Below are 22754 nucleotides of genomic sequence, written 5' to 3' on the forward strand. Positions count from 1 at the left end.
CTTTCTTTCTTACCGCTGCACAGTACTCCATTGTGTATATGTACCACAGCTTTTTTATCCATTCGTCTACTGGTGGACACTTGGGCTGTTTCCAGATCTTAGCTATTGTAAATAGTGCTGCTATGAACATGGGGGTACATATATTCTTCCTGATTGGTGTTTCAGGCTTCTTAGGGTATATTCCCAGCAGTGGGATCACTGGGTCAAATGGAAGTTCAATTTTTAATTTTTTGAGGTAGCACCATATTGTTTTCCATAGCGGCTGCACCAGTCTGCATTCCCACCAGCAGTGTATTAGAGTCCCCTTTTCTCCACACCCTTGCCAACACTTGTTGTTTGATGATTTGTTGATGGCGGCCATTCTGACAGGTGTGAGGTGATACCTCATTGTTGTTTTAATTTGCATCTCTCTGATGATTAGTGATGTTGAACATTTCTTCATATGTCTCTTGGCCATTTGTATGTCCTGTTTGGAGAGCTGTCTATTCAGCTCCTCTGCCCATTTTTTAATTGGGTTCTTTGTCTTCCTTTTGTGGAGTTGTATGAGCACTCTATATATATTGGAAATTAACCCCTTATCTGATACATCATTGGCAATGATGTTCTCCCATACAGTGGGTTGCCTTTCCATTTTGATGATTGTTTCTTTTGCTGTGCAGAAGCTTTTGAGTTTGATGTAGTCCCATGTGTTCATTTTCTCTTTTATTTCTGTTGCCTTAGGTGATGTATCTGTGAAAATTCTGCTCCGTATGATGTCCGAAATTTTGTTGCCTACATTTTCTTCTAGAATTTTTATGGATTCACGGGTCACATTTAAGTCTTTTATCCATTTTGAGTTTATTTTTGTGTATGGTGTAAGTTGATGGTCTAGTTTCAGTTTTTTGCATGTAGATGTCCAATTTTCCCAACACCATTTATTAAAGAGGCTGTCTTTACTCCACTGTATGCTCTTGCCACCTTTGTCAAATATTAATTGAGCGTATTGCCTTGGGTCCATTTCTGGGTTTTCAGTTCTGTTCCACTGGTCTATATGCCTGTTCTTGTGCCAGTACCAGGCTGTTTTGGTTACAGTCGCTTTGTAGTATAACCTGATATCTGGTATTGTGATCCCACCTACTTTGTTCTTCTTTTTCAAGATTGCTGTGGCTATTCGGGGTCTGTGCTTCAGTTTCTTTATCCTAACTTAATACTCATTCTTGTGACAAGTGTAGTTATTAATCATTTTTTCTTAATGTTTATTTATTGCATTATGTGTGTATATAGACTGTCTCTAGAAGGACATGCAATAAACTGGTACTAGTGGTTCCCTATGGAACGGGGAATTGGGAAACTGGGAGACCGTAACACAGTGACACCGTAAATCTTTCTGCTCTGATTTGTTTTTTAACACATCATGCACGCATTGCCTAAACTTATCATTAAGCAATTAAAAGTAAAACTACACTTTTGTTTAGATGGTTAGGAAGAAGAAGTCGGCTTAAGTAAAGTGCTGACTGACAAGACAAACCAACCAGTCAAGTTTTCCGCGCCTACCTCGCGGGGCTCACTACCACTTCGCGCAGGTCCCATCCCGCGCCTGTCGGCCCGGGGGAGTGTTCCTTCCCGCCCACGGCCCCGCCCCTCGCCCCGCCCCGCCCACGTACGTCACTTCCAGTAGACCCGCTTTTCCGAACTCCTTCTGGCTCCCGCCTTCGCCCGCTTCCGGTCGTCGTCGTCGCCGCTGCTGCCGCTGCTCCTGCTGCTGAGGCTGCTGGCGGAGGCCGGAGGATCGGGCGGCGGCGGCGGCGGCGGCGGCTGAGAGGGCGGCGGCGGGAGCGGAGCGGGACCAGCGAGCGAGAGGAAGCCTGAGGGGAACGAGCGGAGCGTGCTCAGCCCCGCCCGTCCTTCCGCGCGCCAGAGCAGCCAGAACAGCCCGGGCCCGCCGCCGCCGCCGCCGCCGCCGCCTCCCCCCGCTCTCCCGCCGGACAAAGCCCGAGAGCCCGCGCCCAGAGCCATGTCCTCGTCCGCCGGTAGCGGCCACCAGCCCAGCCAGAGCCGTGCCATCCCCACCCGCACCGTGCCCATCAGCGACGCCGCGCAGCTACCTCATGACTATTGCACCACGCCCGGGGGGACGCTCTTCTCCACCACACCGGGAGGTGAGCGCCCGCCGCGGCCCCGGCACCGTGCGCCCCACAGCCCCGGAGCCTGCTGCCAGCTGCCCCCGCCGTGCCCCCCTAGCCTCCCGCCGCGGCCCTTTAACTCTGGGCGTGTCCACGCTGGGCCGCTCGCCGGGCCAGCTCCCCCGACCCGGCCGGCCAGCTCCACGAGCCCCGGGGGCTGCTTTCGGAGCCTTAACTTGGCACTCGCTCCTGCCCTCCTGCCCGCTGCTCGGTCGCGCGCGTCCGCCCTGGAAACGTGGCTCTCCTGTCGCAAAAACAGCCCGTTCCCGCTTCGTGGCAGGTTTATGCACCCGACCTAGTTTTCCCCCCTTCCCCGCCGCCTCCCGGGCAAATTCGTCTGCACTTGGCCTTGCACTCACTCTGCCTCTTGCATGTTATGTATTTGGGCGTATTAACGCTTGATTTTGGAGCTGTTTCCTAGGCCTTTTTAGAGAAAAAGGAAGTTGGGGAGAGCAGTTCGCTCTTGGGACCCTGCGATGACTTGTTTTGCTGCTTTTAGCACCAGGAGTAGGCTGGAATGCGGAGTTTGCAGCCTCGCCCAGCGTTCTCCAGTTTTGACAGCATTGTTTACTTTTGCAGACGAGGTCCCACGAGTGGGGGTGCCCCCAGGCTGGAGGACAGGGTGAGGATAAAGTAATGCTCGAGTCACAGCCGAGGGAAAGGAGCTGGGGGTGCTAGGGCGCTGGCAGCCGTAAGGGCGGGGTTTGGGCCGCGACGCGTTTGGAGATAGATGGAAGAGGCCATTATGGGGAGGGCCGCCGAGTCGGCGGGATTGCTGGATTTTGAGGAAGGGGCAGTGCAGAGGGAGGTTTCTGGGCATTGCTTTCAAAGAAGGGCCAGGAACTGTTTACAAGGAAGAACACTGGGGTAGAGGTGAAAGCGATGAATTGGTCACGGGAAAAGGGAGGTCAAAGGTTGTGTGTCCCCTGACTGGGCTGTTTTCCAAAGGGAGGAGATTGGAAAGCGATCTTGAGGGACCTTATTGAAGGGAAGGGTGCTTTGTTTTCCACTTCGGAGCTTTGCCTTCTTTTGGTGATGGGGTGCTCTGTCACTAGAGGGTGGACTGTGCTGGCAGCCCCGTGGGGTGCCCTGTCACTAGAGGGTGGACTGTGCTGGCAGCCCCGTGGGGTGCCCTGTCACTAGAGGGTGGACTGTGCTGGCAGCCCCGTGGGGTGCTCTGTCACTAGAGGGGTGGGACTGTGCTGGCAGCCCCGGCAGTCTCCAAGATTGCTAGATGGTTCCTGTAGGCTGGGCTCACCAGTGTACTACAGCCAATCCTGCTCATTTAGGCCTTGGCGATCCTTGAATCTGTGCACAATAGAAGGGACGTTAGAGTAAGAAGACCTCCTTGCCAACGAGGGATAAAAATCTAGGAGAGAGCTCTCCTGCCAGGCCACTCTGGGGGAGGGGTGGCTGCCGCGGAAGACTGTAAAATGACCTAGGCCCGAGAAGTTCATAATATGTATGGAGAGCTCGGTTTCAGGAAGGTTGAACTGCAAAACAGTGGAGTTTCTTGGTGAGGTGCTTACCTGATTGGAGAAATCTCCCTCCTGACCTGGTTTATTTAAGGCCAGCCCCTGAGCATGTTGAGACCTTGCTTTTTAATCCTGAAAGATTTTGGCAGACCAAAATCTGCTCCAGATAGTGTTGTCTTGAACTGACAGCTTTTTTTTTTTTTTTTTTTTTTTTTTATCCTCATCCGAGGACATTTTTCCATTTTTTGTTCAGGTAGAGTAGGAGGGGGAGAGAGGAACAGAGAGAGAGAGAAACATCGACGTGAAGGGACACATCGTGTGGCTGCCACCCGCACGACCAACCAGGGCCGGGGACAAACTGCAACCGAGGTACATGCCCTTAGCGGGAACCGAACCCGGGTCTCTCGGGACCGCAGGCTGATGCTCTAACCGCCGAGCCAAACTGGCCAGGGCGAACTGACAGCTTTTAAGGAATGGATATTATTTTCTGAGGTGATGGAGAGGAATTTATAACTTAAAGAATTCTTTGTGCTCAGTAAATACCTCTGCTTCTAGCAGTTCAGAAGATGTGTCATAGTAATAATTGCAACTCAGCTCTATTGTTTGGGGGAAGGAATGAAAATTTTAGCTATATTGCAGCGATTTTCAACCTTTTAAATCTCATGGCACACATAAACAAATTACAACAATTCTGCGGCACACCAAAAACTATTTTTTGCAGATCTGACAAAAAAAAAAAAGATATAATTTTGATTCATTCACACTGGGCAGCTATTGTTGTGTTAGCTGTTGTCATTTTTTAAAATTTGACAATCTAAGGGAAAAGAGGTCAGTGCCCATGACTAAATAGTCAGGTATTCCATGTTTTAAAAATTGTGGCATACCAGTTGAAAAATCACTGCTATAAAATAATCATTATTGCCCAAAGGGAAGAGACACATGGAGGGCACCCTTTTGGTATATTTCAAAGAGCCAAGCTACCATGCTTTTAAAATAAGGGCATAGTCTTTAAGCTTTGCTTTAAAGATAGAATCCAGTCTAGTAGTCTGGATTAGTTCCTAAAATGCTTGGAAAGATTCTGCCAGAAATACTGATTCATTTACCTAACACAGAGTCACCACTGCTTTCTCAAATATCATTTAACCTGTCTCCAGATAGTTTCTACACACACAGTTTTGTTTCCGATTTAAATACTTGTCTTGCTAGCTCATCTCTTATATTAAGTCTGTATTTATTGGTAGAACACATTGTGATCTTTGGATTTTTAACATGAAGATTTACGATTGGATTTAATCACTATTTTATACCAGTTAACACAGTGCTGTTTAGATGTTTAATACTTATTAATTTCCCCCTTTGGAAATTTTCTGCCTTAATGGTTTGTTCATTTCTCTTGTTACATTCCTCTCTCTCCCCCTTATGTAATTTTATTTCCTGGAACCAGGATAAGATAGTTTGTTGTTATTTGGTCTCCTCCAGACACCTAAATTAATGTAGTTGGGTATCTTAAGTGAGTTTTGTGGGCCCAGTGCAGTGCTTTGCACAAAAGAGGATTACAGACAAAAGTAGGAAATGCAGTCCTTGCTCTGAATGGTCTTAAAGTTATTTTTTTAATCCTCACCCGAGGATATGTTTTATTGATTTTAGAGAGAGGAAGGGAGAAAGAGAGAGAGAAACAGCGATGTTTTACATCGATTGGCTGCCTTCCGTACACATCCCGACTGGTATTGAGCCTGTAATTTGGGTATGTGTCCTAAGGGGAATCAAACCCATGACCTTTCAATGCACAGGACACTGCTCCAACCAACTGAGCCACACCAGCCAGGGCTGAATGGTTTTAAAATCTTGATAAGTATTGAGGATGGATAAGATTTTTAGTTCTAGAACAAAAAACTTATATAGGGTTAAGTGCTAATTTATATAATTCAGACTTGAAAACATTTGGAAAAATTAAAGTCATTAGTCTTGTATTGGAAGTCTCTATTTACTGGGAAGGAGGGGGATTAGCATTTCCTGTTTCAGACTTGTATTATCATACACATATCAGAGCATTACAGAATAATGGTTGATGTGCTGAATGCCCTAAATGATCAGACTGGGCAGGGCGTTAACAATATAGTGAACTTAATGATCGCTTCCCTCTTAAGTCCTTTATTCATTGGGGATCAGAAGATACAGCCTATTCTTGAAAATATTTCTCAAAATTGCCTTCCTTTGGTTTGAGAAGTAAGAGGTGGATGAAAACACACTTGATGCAACCTCTTAGATTTCTCATATTGCTTTTGTCATTGTAAGGGAAGAGGAAAATTTTTGTTGAATAAATTCAAGGCATTTTACTTTATTTTGGTTTTTTTGAGAAGCTCCTTCTAGCCTCATTGGAAGGTAAAATTAGTTAGCTTCACTTTCACAACACTCTGGTTACCTGAGAGGAACTGAGGCCCTGAGAAATTAAGTAACTTGTTAGTGAGTGTCTTACTGCTAAGTAGCCTCAAATTTAGTGTCCTGTGCCTATCCTAGTTTGCTCCTCCACTATCATAAGATGCTTATTTTACAGAGAAAGGAAGTTTTCAGGCATTTAAAGACACTTTTCTACCTCTAGAATGCTAGCTAATGTGATTATTTCTGCTACCTTATTCCTTTTGTAAATTCTGAACTGTCTCCTTTAGGGAGACTGTGCTCTGGGGAATGAGCAGAAATATAGACATACATCTCTTTTAGTCTTTCTTTCTGCCCCCCCTCCCCCCCCCAACAGCCTCACCAACTGTGGAAAAGTATGCTGTTGCCATAACAAGAGCACCAGAGGGGAACTAACTATGATGGTGTGAAATCTTGTTCATGCCTTTACTCTTTCTCTCTGCCAGCCTGCGAGTTGCTGTGATTGGTTCACTGGGCCAGAATTACCTGAAGGCCATTGGAAGGGTCTATAAATAAAAGAGAAGGCAAGAAGAAAGGAAAAAAATCTGCTTGGTTTATTAATAAAATAAGAGTACTTTGGGAGAGTCCTGAGTTTTCATCTGGTTTCTTAGGAGAAATGAATAGAGCTTTGTGTATAGATATGGAGAAGGAAGGTCAGTTTCTGACCATCGTAAATTTCTAATTCAGTGACCTTGGGCTGAATTTATTTTGGCCAAAAACTTCTGAGCAAACAAATGTACTGTTTGGCTCTCTAGCTTTAGTTAATTAACCAAAGGGCTTCATTATTTCATGTGAAAAGTGCATGAAAAACATAGTGAAAGGTGTTCAGACATTTTGCCTTGTGTTCAAGGAAGATGGCATTTACTTAATTTAAGAGTAACGTGTTGTCACTCCATGGGAGAGTCAGCTTTAGTCTGATATGAGACTAAAGCTGACTCTCCCATGGAGTGACACTGCCAAAGTATGTATTAAAGAAGTTGTACTTCATTTTTTATGTTGGGTGCATGTTTGTTGATGAGAATCTGAATTCTGAGCCTGGTCCGACGCAGCCTGACAAGGGACTACAGAGTTCTTATAAGTAGGTTCGAAGTTTGAAGTATGCATCACAACTGACCTGTGCACAGCTCCCTTCAGCTCTCCTGAGGTCTGTTGTGTGAAATCGGAAGCATGAAAAGTAAACTAGCACTCCCCGGGGGTTCTCTAGCAAAAACTTTGAGGACTGGAGTCTTAGAGACAGTTTTATAGGAGTGGTCTTCCATGGTTTACAGACACTGTAGGCTTGATTACTTGTGTGTGTGTGAAGGTTTGCAGATCAGACAGGGTAAAAAGTTCATGTGAGGAAAGGTAGTTCATCTGATTGGAGAGGAAGAGAGCCTGAGCAGGGGAATAGTTTCTAGGTGAATGGCAGAACTTTTTGTTGACTTCCAAGACTTGGACATACTAATATTTAAAAGATTTTTGTTGCTCCATTTATACTAGGACAAAAGTTAATTGAGACTTTCAGTCATTCAACTTAATAGGTGAAGTCTAGGTTACTATTTTCAATTTTTTTCATCATGGAACTTTGTTTTGTGAAGGTCACTTAAAACCTGTGTGTTCCCAGCAGCTATGCATTTGATGTGTGGCTAGTTTTTAAAGGCCTCCTTCACCCGGTTCTCAGGCCACAGCTTGAAGCCAAAAGCTCAGAAATCTGTGAATGTTTACATCTAAATAAATTATCTTTCACATCTCTAGGACAAGTGCCCTGACAGAAGCTGTTTGTTTCATTGAGTAGTTTAAAAAAGTATAAACCTTAACAAGCAAGGGTGTTAACTGGAAAATACAATTTAATTCTTGGGATTTTCTATATACAAGATCACATCACTGTGAATAGGACAGTTTTACATCTTCTTCATCAATCTGGGTGCCCTTTGTTTCTTTTTCTTAGATACAGTCGTCCCTGGCCACTTCCTGCTTCCACTTTCCCAGCTTTACTGTATCACGGTAAAACCCGAAATAGAGCGAAGCCGGGAAAGTCGAAGCAGAAAGTGGCGAGGGACGCCTGTGTATAAAGAATCCTACTTCGGGGAAATTCATTTCTGGCGGTAGAGTCTGGAACTGATTAACCGCAAAAAATGAGGGCCGACTGTAATTTCCTTGCCTAGAACATTTAGTACAGTGTTGAACAGAGGTGGCAAGATAGTGAGAACACCCTTGACTTGTTCTCAATAATAAGGGAAAACAGTAAGTCTCATCAGGTAAGACGTTAGCTGTGGGTCTTTTCATAGAAGCCATTTATCAGGTTGAGGAAGTTCTTTTTTATTTCAATGTGTTGAATGTTTTCATCAGGAAAGGGTGTTGGGTTTTGTCAAATGCAATTTTTTATTTTTTTTTTTGCATCTCTTGAGATGCTTGTGTGATTTAAAAAAAAATTCTGTTGATATGACAGTATTACATTAATTGATTTTTGGATGTCGAACGAGCCTCACGTTCCTAGGATAAATCCACTTGGTCATGGTGTATAATCCTTTTTATATGTTACTTAATTTGGTTTGCTAATTTTTGGTTGAAAATTTTTGCATCTGTATTCATGAGGGATATTAATATGTATTTTTCTTGTGATATCTTTGTCCAGTTTTAGTATCAAGGTAATACGTTATTTAATGTTAATTTTTTTAGAACTAGCCTCCTGTATATAGCAGGAGTGCTGACTGTTTAATGGTGAAGATAGACTGCTCTTTAGGTTCAAAGAGGTACTTCTCAGAAAGTGTGAGAGGCTTGTGATTCTTCATTTTAAGATGTCATAATTAATTATTTGGGCCTCAGAGTGGAGCTCATCTCATCATCAGAGACTATTTATGTTAGAGTTGGGCTGCTTTTACATTGAAATGGAAAACACTGGTTTGAGAAGTTCCTGGAACTAGAAGTAGGCAGCAGCCTGGCCTGTGTGGCTCAGTGGATTGAGCATAGCCCCATAGACTGAGAGGTCCTGCCTGTTTCCATTCCTGGTCAGGGCACATGCCTGGGTTGTGGGTTCAGTCCCCAGTAGGGGGTGTGCAGGAGGCAGCTGATCAATGTAGCTCTCTCACACCGATGTTTCCATCTCCCTCCCTTCCTCTCTCATATTTAAAGAAAAAAAAAATCAATAAAAACATTTTTTTAAAAAAGGTAGCAGATAAGAACAGTGACCTACATCAGTGATCTTCCCAAGTTTGCCTCTTACAAACTTTGTTGATAGAGTTCAAGTTCCTTACTGAAAGTAAAAGGTGAAGGTGTTGCCCTCGCCGGTTTGGCTAACCCGTTAGAGCGTCGGCCTGCGGTCCAGAGAGACCCGGGTTTAGTTCCCACTAAGGGCATGTACCTGGGTTGCAGTTTTTCCCCGGCCCTGGTGGCAGCCACTCAGTGTGTCCCTTTCATGTCGATGTTTCTCTCTCTCTCTCTCTCTCTGAACAAAATATGAAAAAATGTCCTCGGGTGAGGGTTAAAAAATAAAAAGGTGAAGGTAGAAGGGAGAGGGAGAGAGAAAGAAACATCAATGAAAGAGAACATCAATTGGCCACCTCCTGCATGCCCCCAACTGGGGATCGAGCCCACAACCTGGCCATGTGCCCTGAACAGGAATCAGACTGGTGACTGGTGACGTCTTGGTGCATGGGTCGATGCTCAACCACTGAGCCACACTGGCCGGGCTGTTCTTTTATTTTTAATAAGTGCCTAAGAGGAGTGAACTTGGGAGGAAAGTAAATTGTTGGAGTAAAAGCTAGATTTAGATCTCAGTGCTTTCCCCATACCAATAGCAGTGATCTTTCTTTTTTTTTTTTTATCCTCACCCGAGGACATTTTTTGATATTTTGTTCAGATAGAGTGGGAGGGAGAGAGAGAGAGAGAGAGAGAGAGAGAGAGAGAGAGAGAGAAACATCGATGTGAAAGGGACACATCGAGTAGTTGCCACCCGTACAACCCAACCAGGGCCGGGGACAAACTGCAACTGAGGTATGTGCCCTTAGCGGGAACCGAACCAGGGTCTCTGGGGACCGCAGGCCGACGCTCTAACCGCTGAGCCAAACCGGCCAGGGCTGATCTTTCATTATTAGCATTATGGAAAGAGGCTGAGCCTCAACATCTTTGAAATCTAGTCCAAAGAATGGATCCAGGATGTAGTCAGATCCAGTTGGATCCTGGCAGATCCAACCAGCATTTCCTGGAGTTAAGGCCTGGTATTTCTTGTGGAGAACATTTATTTCAAGATGGATGTTTGGTTTGATTGGCTTAGAGAACATTCCCAAACGAGCTTCAGTTTTAAACATGTGTTCTTCATGAGAGCTCTGGATGAAAAGACAGACCCTTGAAAGCTCTATGCCAAGTAACTAGGGGAAACTAGAAGCTGCTTATTCTTAGGAGGTTGATGGTAGCCAACCCACATACCGTGTGTGTAACCATTAAATCCATAACCAAGAAAGGGACCATTTTTACATCAACAAAAGGCACAATGGGAGACTCAGGATCTAATAACTTAACATGACTAAATTATTGTGGTAAATGGAAGATATCCAAGGTTTGTGTAAAGCCATTCCTACTGTCCTTTGACTAACTCCAAGTCTCATTAACTTCCCGGAGCAAAGATTTTCAAGATACTAAGGTCAGAGGATGGCTCCCTGCCTAATCACTTAGGACACTGCCATAATAGAACACATACCTAGGCTATAAGGGAAGTTGATAATGACTGTGTTCTTACTCAGAAGGTCCACTGTTAGAGAGCATCTGCATGCTGGAAGTCTGCTATTTTACAGATGATTTCCAGACTCCCATGTCCGTACTGGTGGTCATCTGACCCAGCTCTGGCCAAACGAGATGTAGGGAGAAGTTGGCTAGGGTTTTCTGAGAAAGATTTTCCTGTTTGATGGAGGCAATCCCTGAGGGAAGCCCCGTTTGACTCCACACTCTCCCTTCCTGCCTGGAACACTGTTGTGTGAGAGTAGGTCCATCTCAGCCTTCTTAGAGGGCTTTGTCACCATTATATTTAAGCTGTGCAATTTGGGCAAGTTATGTTTCTGTTCCCAGCTGTCTGTTTGCATGAGCGTATGTTTAATTCTGATTCTGGAAGCAGCCTTAAACAGAATTTTATGATGGTGACACTGTGAAAGTAGATAAGTACTACCTTGTCAGTTAACCATGTTACAGTCGACATTCTCTGGGTGCTTTTATTTCAAGTTAATACAGTTTCTTAGGTGTACATAGCTTAATGCATGGGTTAATTATCATTTAAATCAATCTACTCGGCCTTAGAAGAGACCCTTAGGCTGGAATGACCTTGTTTCCCTACTAGCCATCTTAGCAAGCATAATTTTGGGCCTTATTCATTGGCCTTGTTCTCTGCCATTTGAAAAATCACTCATCTTTAGATCAACAGGTAGAAGCTTTTTCCCTTCTTTCTACTCTCCATCAGAGTGACTTGGCTTTACTCTTGTGTTTGCTAGTAATGTCAGCATAAAGAACGTGCTGGCTCAAGGTATTAGATTTATCCTAATATCTGGTCACCAAGGGATGAAGACACTTTGTAAATATCTTATGCTAACCCTAGATCTAAAAGTTTCTATTTGTTCTGAAATTCAAACATGAAGACTAATACATGCACATTTTAAAAACAAAATAGAAAAAGAAAAATTGAACAGAAGAGAAGCACATAAAATGCAAAAAAAATGTCAGTAGATAATTGCTTGTGATAGTTTGTTTATAGTGCTTTTATTGGTTACTACTGTTACCACTGTTGCTGTAAGTTACACATACACACTCTACAACTTCTTGATTTCTTAACATTAGATAATACCATTGACTCCCTGTTATGAAAGATGAGGGATCTAGGACACTTTACTTTCTACCGCATTTCCCCTTTCCTCTCAGTTTACCACTTTCTGTAAATTGTGTTATCCTTTTTTGTTATTCTGGGTAGTTACTTTAAAAACTCTAACTCTGTGTCTTGACCTGTCAACTGTAACTCTCTACATAAGATTATACTATCCACCTATCCTACCTGTTCTTTGCTGCTAGGGTCAACCTTCCATTATTTTTGCAATGTCAGGGTCTACAACATTTACATACTCTTCCTTTACAATAATCACTTTTATTATGGTTTGTTTATAAACATTGAAAACTAGTGAGTAGCATCCACAATGATGTGATCTTTATAAGTTTTCAGTATAAAACCAAGGGGTGTACTTTTTTTTGGATAATCTTCACCCGAGGATTTTTTTTTTTTTCATTGATTTTTAGAGAGAGTAGAAAGGAGGAAAGGAGGGGGAGACAGAGGGAAACATTGATGTGAGAAAAACACGTTGATTGGTTGCTTCCTGCATGTGCCCCAACCGGGGCCAGGAATCAAACCCGAGACCCTTAGGTGCTCAGGCGAATGCTCTAACCACTGACCCACACAGGCCATGGCATGATTATTTTTATAAAAAGGGAAGTGGAAAACATGCTGGAAGGAAAAAGTTTTCATTATTAAGGTCAGATAGATTTTTCAAAAAACATTACATCTATTGATCAAAATCATACCCTATTTTAATATTGTGTTGTATGCAAGCTATGGATTTCTTGTGGTCTAGTTTTCCTTCTTCAGGAATTTAAAGTTAACTTCCAATTCGTTGTAGATGTATAGGTTGACATTAAGTTGGGCTGACAAATGTGGCAGGCAATTTGGAAGAAAAGTGAATTATTAGGAAATTCTTGCTTCAGAAAATATATGTCTCTGCACGTACGTGTATAAGAGACTTTGAGGGTTTTAGATTTTTATTTTATTTTTTATCCTCACCCAAGGACATTTTCCCTTTTTTTGTTCAGATAGAGTGGGAGGGAGAGAGAGAGAGAAACGTAAAAGGGACACATCGAGTAGCTGCCACCTGCATGACCAAACCAGGGCCGGGGACAAACTGCAACCGAGGCATGCTCCCCCAGTGGGAACCAAACCCGGGTCTCTCCGGACCGCAGGCGGACACTCTAACCGCTGAGCCAAACTGGCCAGGGCTGTTTTAGGTTTTTTTTGAATGGTTGTCTTGGAATTTGTGTAATTTTACAGTAAACACAATATCTGACAAAGGAAATAAAGGTTCCCCTGGCATTTTATTCATAGTTGAGTTTTTTTGTTTTTTTTTTTATTCTCACCCGAGGACATCTTTGCGTGCATCTTCAGATAGAGCGAGAGGGAGAGAGGGAGGAACAGAGAGAGAGAGAGAAACTCTGATGTGAGAAAGACACATCAACTGCTGCCACACACACGACCCAACTGGGGCCGGGGTCAAACTGCAACCGAGGTTTGTGTCCTTAGAAGGATCCGAACCCGGGTCTCTCTGGGCTCTAACTGCTGGGCCAAACCGGCCAGGGCCATAGTTGAGTCTTAATAATTTTTTTCTTTGAATGGTTTTAGATTTTTGAATGTCATATACTTCCGAATTACACCATAGACTCTTTAGTTACTGATTCCCCCTTTTTAGTATATGTCTGCTATAATTGTTTTTAGCTTGCAATGATCTAAAATTCAAACATTTAAAATACCACACTTTTATTTTCATAGTTTCTCTGAATGTATTTGAGAACATAAACAACATCAGTTAAAACCCTACTTCTTCGGGGTGTCTTCACTTCTAAATTATTTACTTTTTTGCATTCAAAACCATGTCCCTAGTAGTCCACTAAAATATTATTAGAACTATTAAGTGAATTTAGCAAAGTTACAGTATATAAACTGGTGTACAAAAATGAAATCAGGAAAACAATTTCATTTGTAATAGCATAAAAATAATAAAATAACATAGGAATATATTTAACCAAAAAAAGCTTAAAACTTTTACTTTAGAAACTAAAACATTGTTGAAAGAAACTAAAGAAGACCTAAATAAATAGAAACACATTCCATGTTAATTGATAGGTTGACTTAATATTGTTAGAGGGTGGTAAAATTTTTCAAATTTATCTATACATCTAGCACAGTCCCCATTGAAATCCCAGCTGACTGCTTTGCAGAAATTCACAAGCTGACCCTAAAATTCATGTAGAACTTTAAGAGAGCTAAAATAGCCCAAAAAATCTTGAAAAAGTAAAACAAAGTTTGAAGATTCAACTTCCTTATTTCAAAAGTTGTTATAAATCAAGACAGTGTGGTACCAGGTCCTGCCATAAGGGTAGACATACAGATCAATGGAAGTCCAGAAATAAACTCACAATTGTGGCCAACTGATTTCTGACAAGGATGCCAAGACAATTAAATGGGGGGAGGGGAGGGATAGTCTTTTCAACAAATGAAGCTAGTGCAACTGGATATCCACATGCAAAAACTGAAGCTGGACCCTATGGCTGAAAGACTTAAATGTAAAAGCTAAAATTATAAAACTCTTTTAAGAAAACAGGCACAGCCCTGGCCAGTTTGGCTCAGCGGTTAGAGCGTCGGCCTGCGGTCCGGAGAGACCCGGGTTCGGTTCCCGCTAAGGGCACGTACTTCGGTTGCAGTTTGTCCCCGGCCCTGGTTGGTCGTGCGGGTGGCAGCCACTCGTGTCCCTTCACGTCGGTGTTTCTCACTCTCTCTCCCTTCCTCTCTCTCCCTCCCATTCTATCTGTACAAAAAAAAATGGAAAAATATCCTCGGGTGAGGATAAAAAAAGAAAACAGGCACAGATCTTTTGTTTTAATTTTTTTTTATCCTCATCCGAGGACATTTTTCCATTTTCAGTTCAGACAGAGTGGGAGGGAGAGAGAGGAAGAGAGAGAGAGAGAAACATCGACGTAAAAGGTACACATCGAGCGGCTGCCACCCGCACAACCCAACCAGGGCCGGGGACAGACTGCAACCGAGATACATGCCCTTAGCAGGAACCGAACCCAAGTCTCTCTGGACCGCAGGCCGACGCTCTAACCGCTGAGCCAAACCGGCCAGGGTGGCACAGATCTTTATTACCTTGGTTAGACAATAGTTTCTTAGCTATGACACCAAAAGCTCAAAAGATAAGACATAATTGAACTTCACTTAAATTAAAAACTTCTGCATTTCAAAGAACACAATCACTGAAAAGTGAAAAGGCAACCCACAGAATAGGAGAAAATATTTGCAAAGCATATATGAATAAGGGACTTGTATTCATCTATATAAAGAACTTATAACTGTGATAGACAACCCATTAAAACTGGGCAAAGGATCTGAATAGACATTTCTCCAAAGAAGACACATGTTGGAATAGTCAATAGGTATATGCAAATAGCCTCAACACCATTAGCCGTCAGGGAAATGCAAATTAAAATTAAACCACTGGGAGATATTACTTCACACCCACTAGAATGGCTATAATGAAAAAAGGTAAGTGTTGGCTATAATGTGTATACATTGGAACCCTCCTACACTATTAGGAATGTAAAATGTGTAGCCACTGTGGAAAACAGTCTGGTAGTTTCTCAAAAGATTAAAAACAGGGTTACCACCTAGCTGGTGTGACTCAGTTGGCTGAATCTCATTCCATGTACCAATCACTGGCTCGATTTCTGGTCTGGGCACATGCCCAGGTTGTGGGCTGGATCCTTAGTGGGGGGTGTGCAGGAGGCAGCTGATCAATGTTTCTCATCAGTGTTTCTCTCTCTCCCTCTCCCTTTTCTCCCTTAAAAAAACAAAACACAACAGTTACCATATGATCCATCAGTTCTGTTAGGTACATACCCAAGAGAAATGAAAGCATACAGGGTGGGGCAAAGGTAGTTTACAGTTGTTTGTATAAAAATAATACAATAATAAATAAATAATAATACAAGAATAAAACTCATGTTTCTTATAATCACAGCTGTAAATCTACTTTTGTCCCACCTGTATGTTCACACAAAATTTGTACCTGAATGTTTATAGCATTATTACTTAAAATGGAAACAACCCAAATGTCCATCAACTGATTAATTGATAAAATGATATATACTTACAATGGAATGTTATTTGGCATTACAAAAGAAGTACTAATAAATGCTAAACATGAATGAAACTTGAAAATATTATGCAAGTGAAAGCCAGTCATTAAAGACTATATATTATATGATTCCATTTATATGAAATGTCCAGAATAAGCAAATCTATAGAGACAAACAGATTAGCTGTTCCTAGGGCTGGAAGAGGTTGGAAGAAAATGGGAAGGGACTGCTAAATGTATATGGGTTATCTTCTTGAGGATGAAAGTGTTCTAAAGATGATTGTGGTGATGCTTACACCGTTCTGTGGATATACTAAAAATTATTGAATTATACACTTTGAATGAATCATATGTGACATCTTTTTTTTAATTTTATTTTTTTATCCTCACCCGAGGACATTTTTCGATATTTTGTTCAGATAGAGTGAGAGGGAGAGAGAGAGAGAGAGAGAGAGAGAGAAACATTGACGTGAAAGCGACACATCGAGTGGTTGCCACCCACACGACCCAACCAGGGCCGGGGACAAATTGCAACCAAGGTACGTGCCCTTAGCGGGAACCGAACCCGGGTCTCTCCGGACCGCAGGCCGACGCTCTAACCGCTGAGCCAAACCGGCCAGGGCTATATGTGACATCTTAATAAAGCTATAAAAAATTTATTGCCTCTGCAGTTATAGAAGTTCTTCAAAGTTTCTCTTATACCTCACACATATTGGTAGAATCTCTATTACTTTTTCTAGTTGTTTCAGTGACAGTTCTTTAGTGCATATGTTACTGCTAATATGTAATTTAGAAGTAGAAATCTTACTTTTATCCTGTGGGTTTTTTCAACACCTCATCTCCAGTTTCCATGCTTGGTGTATTGCAGAAGTGAGAATAATCTTGTTCTGACTTGCAGGTTTAATGTTGGTAAGAACATTTCACAGTAAAACCTCACCCTTCTGAAACCTAGCAGTGACAACAAAAGCGGGGGCTCACACAACGTGCAAAGTCCATCCATTGTAAGCTCCTTCCCTTTTTTTTATTTTTTATTTTTAATGTTTTGTGTGTTTTTTTTAAATTCTCACCTGAGGATATTTTTCCATTTATTTTCAGCTAGGGTGGGATGGAGAAAGAGAGAGACATTGATGTGAGAGAGACACATTGATAGTTGCTTCCTGCATTACCCCAGCCAGGGTCGGGGACTGAACCACAACTGAGGTATGTGCCCTTGACTGGAATTGAACCCAAAACTCTGGTCCACAGGCCGACACTCTAACCATTGAACAAAACCGGCCAGTGTGCTCCTTCCCTTTGTTCATTGGAAAACTATCAGGTCCTCTCTCAGCCTATTTGCTCTTATTTGACATAGCATTCTAATAAGTGGATCACCGATTGGCTAAATCCAACAAAGAAGTTTAGATAGAATCTTTGACACACACACACATCCATTCAGATGTTAAACCCTTACCCCCAATGTGATATTTGAAGATGAGGCTTTTGAGAGGTAATCAGGTTTAGAATAGGTCATGAGGGTAGGGTCCTCATGATGGAATTAGTGTCCCTGTAAGGTGATAGACGCTGGAGAGGTTGCTCCCTGCTTCTCCAAGTGAGAACACAGTGAAAAGGTAGGTATGCCCAAAAGAGAGCTCTTAGCAGAAACACTTCATGCCGATACCTTAATCTCGATTGCCCAAGAATTGTCTGCTATGTTATTTTGTTGTGGCAGCCCACATTGAATAAGACATGGGGAAAAGACAGTTTTTATCTTCAGAGAGAGAGAAGACAAACTATGGAGGGAGGGATACAAGTACAACTTTGGCAATCTGAATTCTGTACAGTGTGAGGAAAATAAAGAGCATCAATGAATAGGCCCTGAAGACTTCCTAGGTTACAACATAGTATAAAGACAATTTTTATAATAATGACCCTGATTCATCAAGAAAGGGTTTAATTGTTTTGTTTAAGGAAGTAAAATGTTTTAAATTCATATTAGAAAAAATTTTGCCCAAAGTAATTCAGATTATTCACTTTTTGAAAGTTGAACTGTTTTTCTGCTATCCAAAATGACTCATAATTTTCAGATGCCTTTTTGAGTTACTGTAATTTTTTTTTTCTTTATTGATTTTTACATAAAAAGGAAGGGAGAGGGAGAGAGAACATCGATAGGCTGCCTCCTCCATGGCCCCCACTGGGGGTTTGGCCCACAACCTGAGCATGTGCCCTGACTGGGAATCGAACCAGCAACCTCTTGGTGCATGGGTCGATGTTCAGCCACTGAGCCACACCAGCCAGGCTGTAATTCTTATTTTTCAAATCAAAGAAGGTAAAGGTAGATTTCTACTTTTCTTGTCCTAAAATTGTATTTGAAACAGGATATAATACTTGTATCTTCTTTAAATAAGGAACAATGATTTCCAATTTTTCTTAGTGTTCTAATGGGTTGGAGGGAGGCATGCAAAACTGGTTTGTTGCAAGGCAAGTGTGGCTCAGTGGACTGAATGTAGTCCCATGGACTGAGAGGTCCCAGTTCAATTCCCAGTTGGGGCACATGCTCAGGTTGTGGGCTCAATCCCCAGTAGGGGGCATGCAGGAGGCAGCAGGTTGATGTATCTCTCACATCGATGTTTCTCTCTAAAAAAAATCAATAACATTTTAAATTTAAAAAAAAAAAACTTTTATTAAGGTTAGGATCATGGTCCCATCACAAGTGGACCATGAGCCTTTGTGTGAACTATGCATTTCTAACAGTGAGCTAATTCTAGCCCACTCCAGAGGACTAAAAGACTTTGTTAATTTTTTGCCTTTGCCTATTTTCTTTGCCCTTCCAGGTGAAAGAGCACGTTTAATAGCAATTAGAGCTGTTAACCTGGTTTTTGCCATGCTGTCCTTTAGCAATCATCATCTCTACCCTTTTATTACCAAATAGTTTGTAATGCACTTTTAGTATTTTGGGGTGAATTTTTTAGGTTATATAACCTACCTATTCACCTAATTTTAAAAGTTATACATTTCTGCCCGGCCGGTGTTGCTCAGTAGTTGAGTGTCAACCCAGGCACCAAGAGGTCGCCTGTTCGATTCCTGGTCAGAGCACATGCCCAGGTTGTGGGCCCAGTCTCCAGTGAGGGGCAATTGATGTTCTGTCTCATCGATGTTTCTATCTCTCTCCCTCTTCCTTCCTCTTTCTCTAAAATTCAATAAAGAAAAAAAAATTTTTTTTAAAGTATACATTTCTCTGTCGTGTAAAAAGAAATACAAAGATTAAGTAATTTATCAAATGTATAAGTACTCATTCCTTGCCAAACTAGAAAACAAAAACAAAAACCCACTCCACCATTTTCTCTCACCCTGTCTTGAAAAGCAGTGCTTTAGGGCAAATGATTTAGGGGTCTGTTGTATAAACTGCTTGCCATACCATGTGCTATTTAACATATTATTTATATTATGTAGTATATCCTTCCATCCCTTTCACTTGAGACAACTCACTCCTCTTGTAGACCATAGTGACTGTGGGGTAGACTGGAAAGGGCTGGACAGGGTTAGTTCAGATTGTGCCTCTCGTTAGCTCCTTGTCCTTTTTTAAGTCACTTTTCTGAGTCTCAGCATCATCCATTAAAGTGTTCTCTGTTGCCTCTTCCATCACTCTTTCGCTAATTCTTTGATATTTCAATTGTTCTTAAAGCACTGTTACTAGGGTTTTTGGAAGAAAGGTGAAGTTGGGTTCTTAACTTTAATAAACAGGAATGACTGGGGAACTTGGGGGGGAAAATTGATATTCAGGTTCTAATCTCAAGGATTCAAATTCAGTTGGAATGTTTTTTTTAGCAAGCATCCCTGATGATTCTGAAGCAGATTATCTGCAAAAATGCTTAGTAGGTTCCAAGTGTGACACAATATTTTTCTTAAGTTTATTATGGAGAGGCTGAGAGCCAAGTATTTTATATTCATGTTTTATAAACTATAAATATGATTGTGTGTGCAGTATAGTTGCAACAGAACTAAATAGTAAAAGAGAAAGTTGATATCCTTTCGAGTTGGTTTGAAAGACTTAAAGGTTTTGCTTTGAAATTTCTTCATGTGCTAATAGGTTCCCATCTGAGAACATCCTTCCATTCTGAGACATTTAGTCATTCTTTTCAGTGACAGAGAGTATATTTAGTACTTAATTTTGATTGTTAAAGCAAGAATGGTGGGGGTGGAGGGTAGATTCTCTGTTGGCCATTTCCTTATATTGTTTGGCTTTTCCATCTAGTCAAAAGGAAATTATTTACTAGAATTTGCCTAAAAGTGTCATGGTTCCAGCGCAACTATTAATTCCAAGAAAATTACTGAGTTTGTAACTAATTTTTTAACTATTTACTTTAATGTTGTTATTATTTATTTAGATTAAATGTTCATTTCCTTCCTTTTTGGGAAGACTTGAGAGTTTCTGTTCCTCTTGCAGTAAATGCTGGCTTTTTTTCCACTTGCTTCCTCACATTTCAAGTAGATTAGTTAGCGTTGTATTTGTTGTTCTGTTTCACGGGATATAGCTTGTCGCAGGTTATTTAAGGAAGTCTGCCTGAACCAGACTCTCCTTATTATATGACAGTATTTTCTCTCTTTGTTTTGTAATCCTCACCCATTACATATTGTAAAAAAATATATATATATATGTATTTTTACATTAATCTTCAGATAGAGCTGGAGGGGGAGAGGGAGGAGGAGAGAGAGAAAGGAACATTGATGTGAGAGAGATGCATCAATTGGTTGCCACCTGCACAACCCCAACCAGGGCTGGGGACAAACCGCAACTGAGGTACGCCCCCTTTGCCGAAATCAAACCCGGGTCTCTTTGGTCTGTGGGCGATGCTCTTACCCTTGAGCCATACCAGTCAGGGTGACAGTATATACCGTTTTACTTGGAAATCTAAAAACATTGACCAGCAGGTAGTGTTTTCATTCTTCCTCTTTAAACTGAGTAACTTTGCATACAATGTTATTTTCATATAATATTGCCTTTAACTGGATGCCTAAATCTTTAAAGCAGGTTTTTCTTCCCTGGGTTTAAGTCTAGTATGAGCAAAATGCCTTCAGTTATTTTGTGACTTGGGCAGGGATGGCTAGTATGCTGGGCTGCCACTTCCTTTTCCACCTTTCCCATTCAACAGACATCACCTAATGATCACCACATTCTTTCTTTCTGAGCTGTAGTCTTAGAATCAGCAGCATAGCCCCAGGTATCCATTGCCTTAGGCCAGCATCAGGCATCTCTAAATTGTGGCTTAGTGGCCATTATTACTTTGGGTAGGCCATGACAGAAGAAATGGACAGCAGCAGGTTTTCTTGACTGTTTATCAGGTAAAGTGCACTATTCAGTACTGTTATAAAATATTCTGGTAGCACTTACCAGTAAGCAGACTGGTTTATAAAATAGAGGAGGGCTGCCAGTTTCAGCTTCTACTATAGCTCTGTATGGAAAGAATGTCAGTCTAGGTGTTTTTAACTTAATGTGGCTATCCATCTGTTGGCTATTTTTTCACAAATTTGTTTATACCTTTATTTAAAACATTTTTTGAAGATCTACTTAATGAGTAGGACCTGGGTCAGATATAAATAAGCCATGGCCCTGTTACAAGGAACTCACAGTGTTTAGAGGAGCAAAGAGATAAACAAAAGTCCTGTAATGGGTCATGTATATTGAGTAAGATGAGGGGAAAGAATATTTAAAAAAAGAAAGAAAAAAGCCCTGGCCAGGTAGCTCAGTTGGTTCAAGTATCATCCTGTTACACCAAGGTTATGGGTTCGATCTCCAGTCAGGGCACATACAAGGAGCAACCAATGAAATGAATGCATAAATAAGTGGAACAACAAAACTGATGTTTCTCTCATCAATTAAAAAAAAAAAGACCATCTGTAAAGGAAGCGATGTTAGAACTGAGGCTTGAAGGATAAGTAGGGAATTTCCCCAGCAGGAGAAAAGGAAAAGGCGTTCCAGGTGGCAGAGGGGCCAGGGAGGTTGGAGCTAATCCTCTTTGCTTGAATTGTAAAATCCTTAAGGGTTAGAATTAGATGGGATTTAAAATAAATTCCTGGGTAGTATTATATGTTGATAACCTCTTAATTTGTTTCAAACTCTGTCCAACAATGTTTTCCAGGAACCCGAATCATTTATGATCGAAAGTTTCTGTTGGATCGTCGCAATTCTCCCATGGCTCAGACCCCACCCTGCCATCTGCCCAATATCCCAGGAGTCACCAGTCCTGGCACCTTAATTGAAGACTCCAAAGTAGAAGTAAACAATTTGAACAACTTGAACAATCATGACAGGAAGCATGCAGTTGGTAAGAGAATACTAGTATTGGAAACCAAGAGGGTGGCCCTGGAAATTTGAATGTCAGTCAGCTGTAGGTTGAAAATGTTGATTCTTCAGTTATAACTAATGTTCAGTTAGTTATGTCTCTAAGCCGCCCCCTCCTCCTACTCCCCTCACCAAGGTTAATTGAATTGTTCTGGAAACACTAGGTTCTAAATCATAATCAAATTTCATCTAGTGGGTTCAGATGAAAAATCTAAAATTAAGGAATGGTAAATTCCAAAAATGACTCTTTGAACTTGGGTTTTGTGGAACTAGGGAAAACACACACACTTTTAAAACCCAAAACAATTTAATAACCCATTTCCATCCTTTTTATGGTGTGGGGAAAAGCAATATGTTTTTTCCCCTATTTTCTAGGACTGCCTATAATACTTAAATAAATAGCCTCTACACACACACATTTAAAATACTTTTTTCTTTTATTAATTTTTAGAGAGAGGAAGGGAGAGGGAGA

The 22754-nt window shown here is 41.6% G+C and overlaps 1 protein-coding gene across 2 annotated transcripts in view; it reads left to right on the forward strand.

Annotated features, from left to right (window-relative positions):
- The first annotated feature begins 1957 nt into the window (after positions 1–1957).
- EIF4EBP2 (eukaryotic translation initiation factor 4E binding protein 2) overlaps positions 1958–22754 on the forward strand; it is a 28080-nt gene continuing 7283 nt past the window's right edge. Inside the window, exons 1-2 of one of the 2 annotated variants that reach the window (XM_036264871.1) lie at positions 1958–2138; positions 22080–22265. In XM_036264871.1, the coding sequence (XP_036120764.1) occupies positions 1994–2138; positions 22080–22265 (331 nt within the window). In that variant the 5' untranslated portion in view covers positions 1958–1993. Of the gene's footprint in view, positions 2139–16837; positions 16965–22079; positions 22266–22754 lie in introns of those variants that run through there. The other variant, XR_004959970.1, reaches the window with a different exon arrangement.

Source organism: Molossus molossus, unplaced genomic scaffold, assembly GCF_014108415.1.
Source record: "Molossus molossus isolate mMolMol1 unplaced genomic scaffold, mMolMol1.p scaffold_m16_p_17, whole genome shotgun sequence".
NCBI classification, from domain to species: domain Eukaryota; kingdom Metazoa; phylum Chordata; class Mammalia; order Chiroptera; family Molossidae; genus Molossus; species Molossus molossus.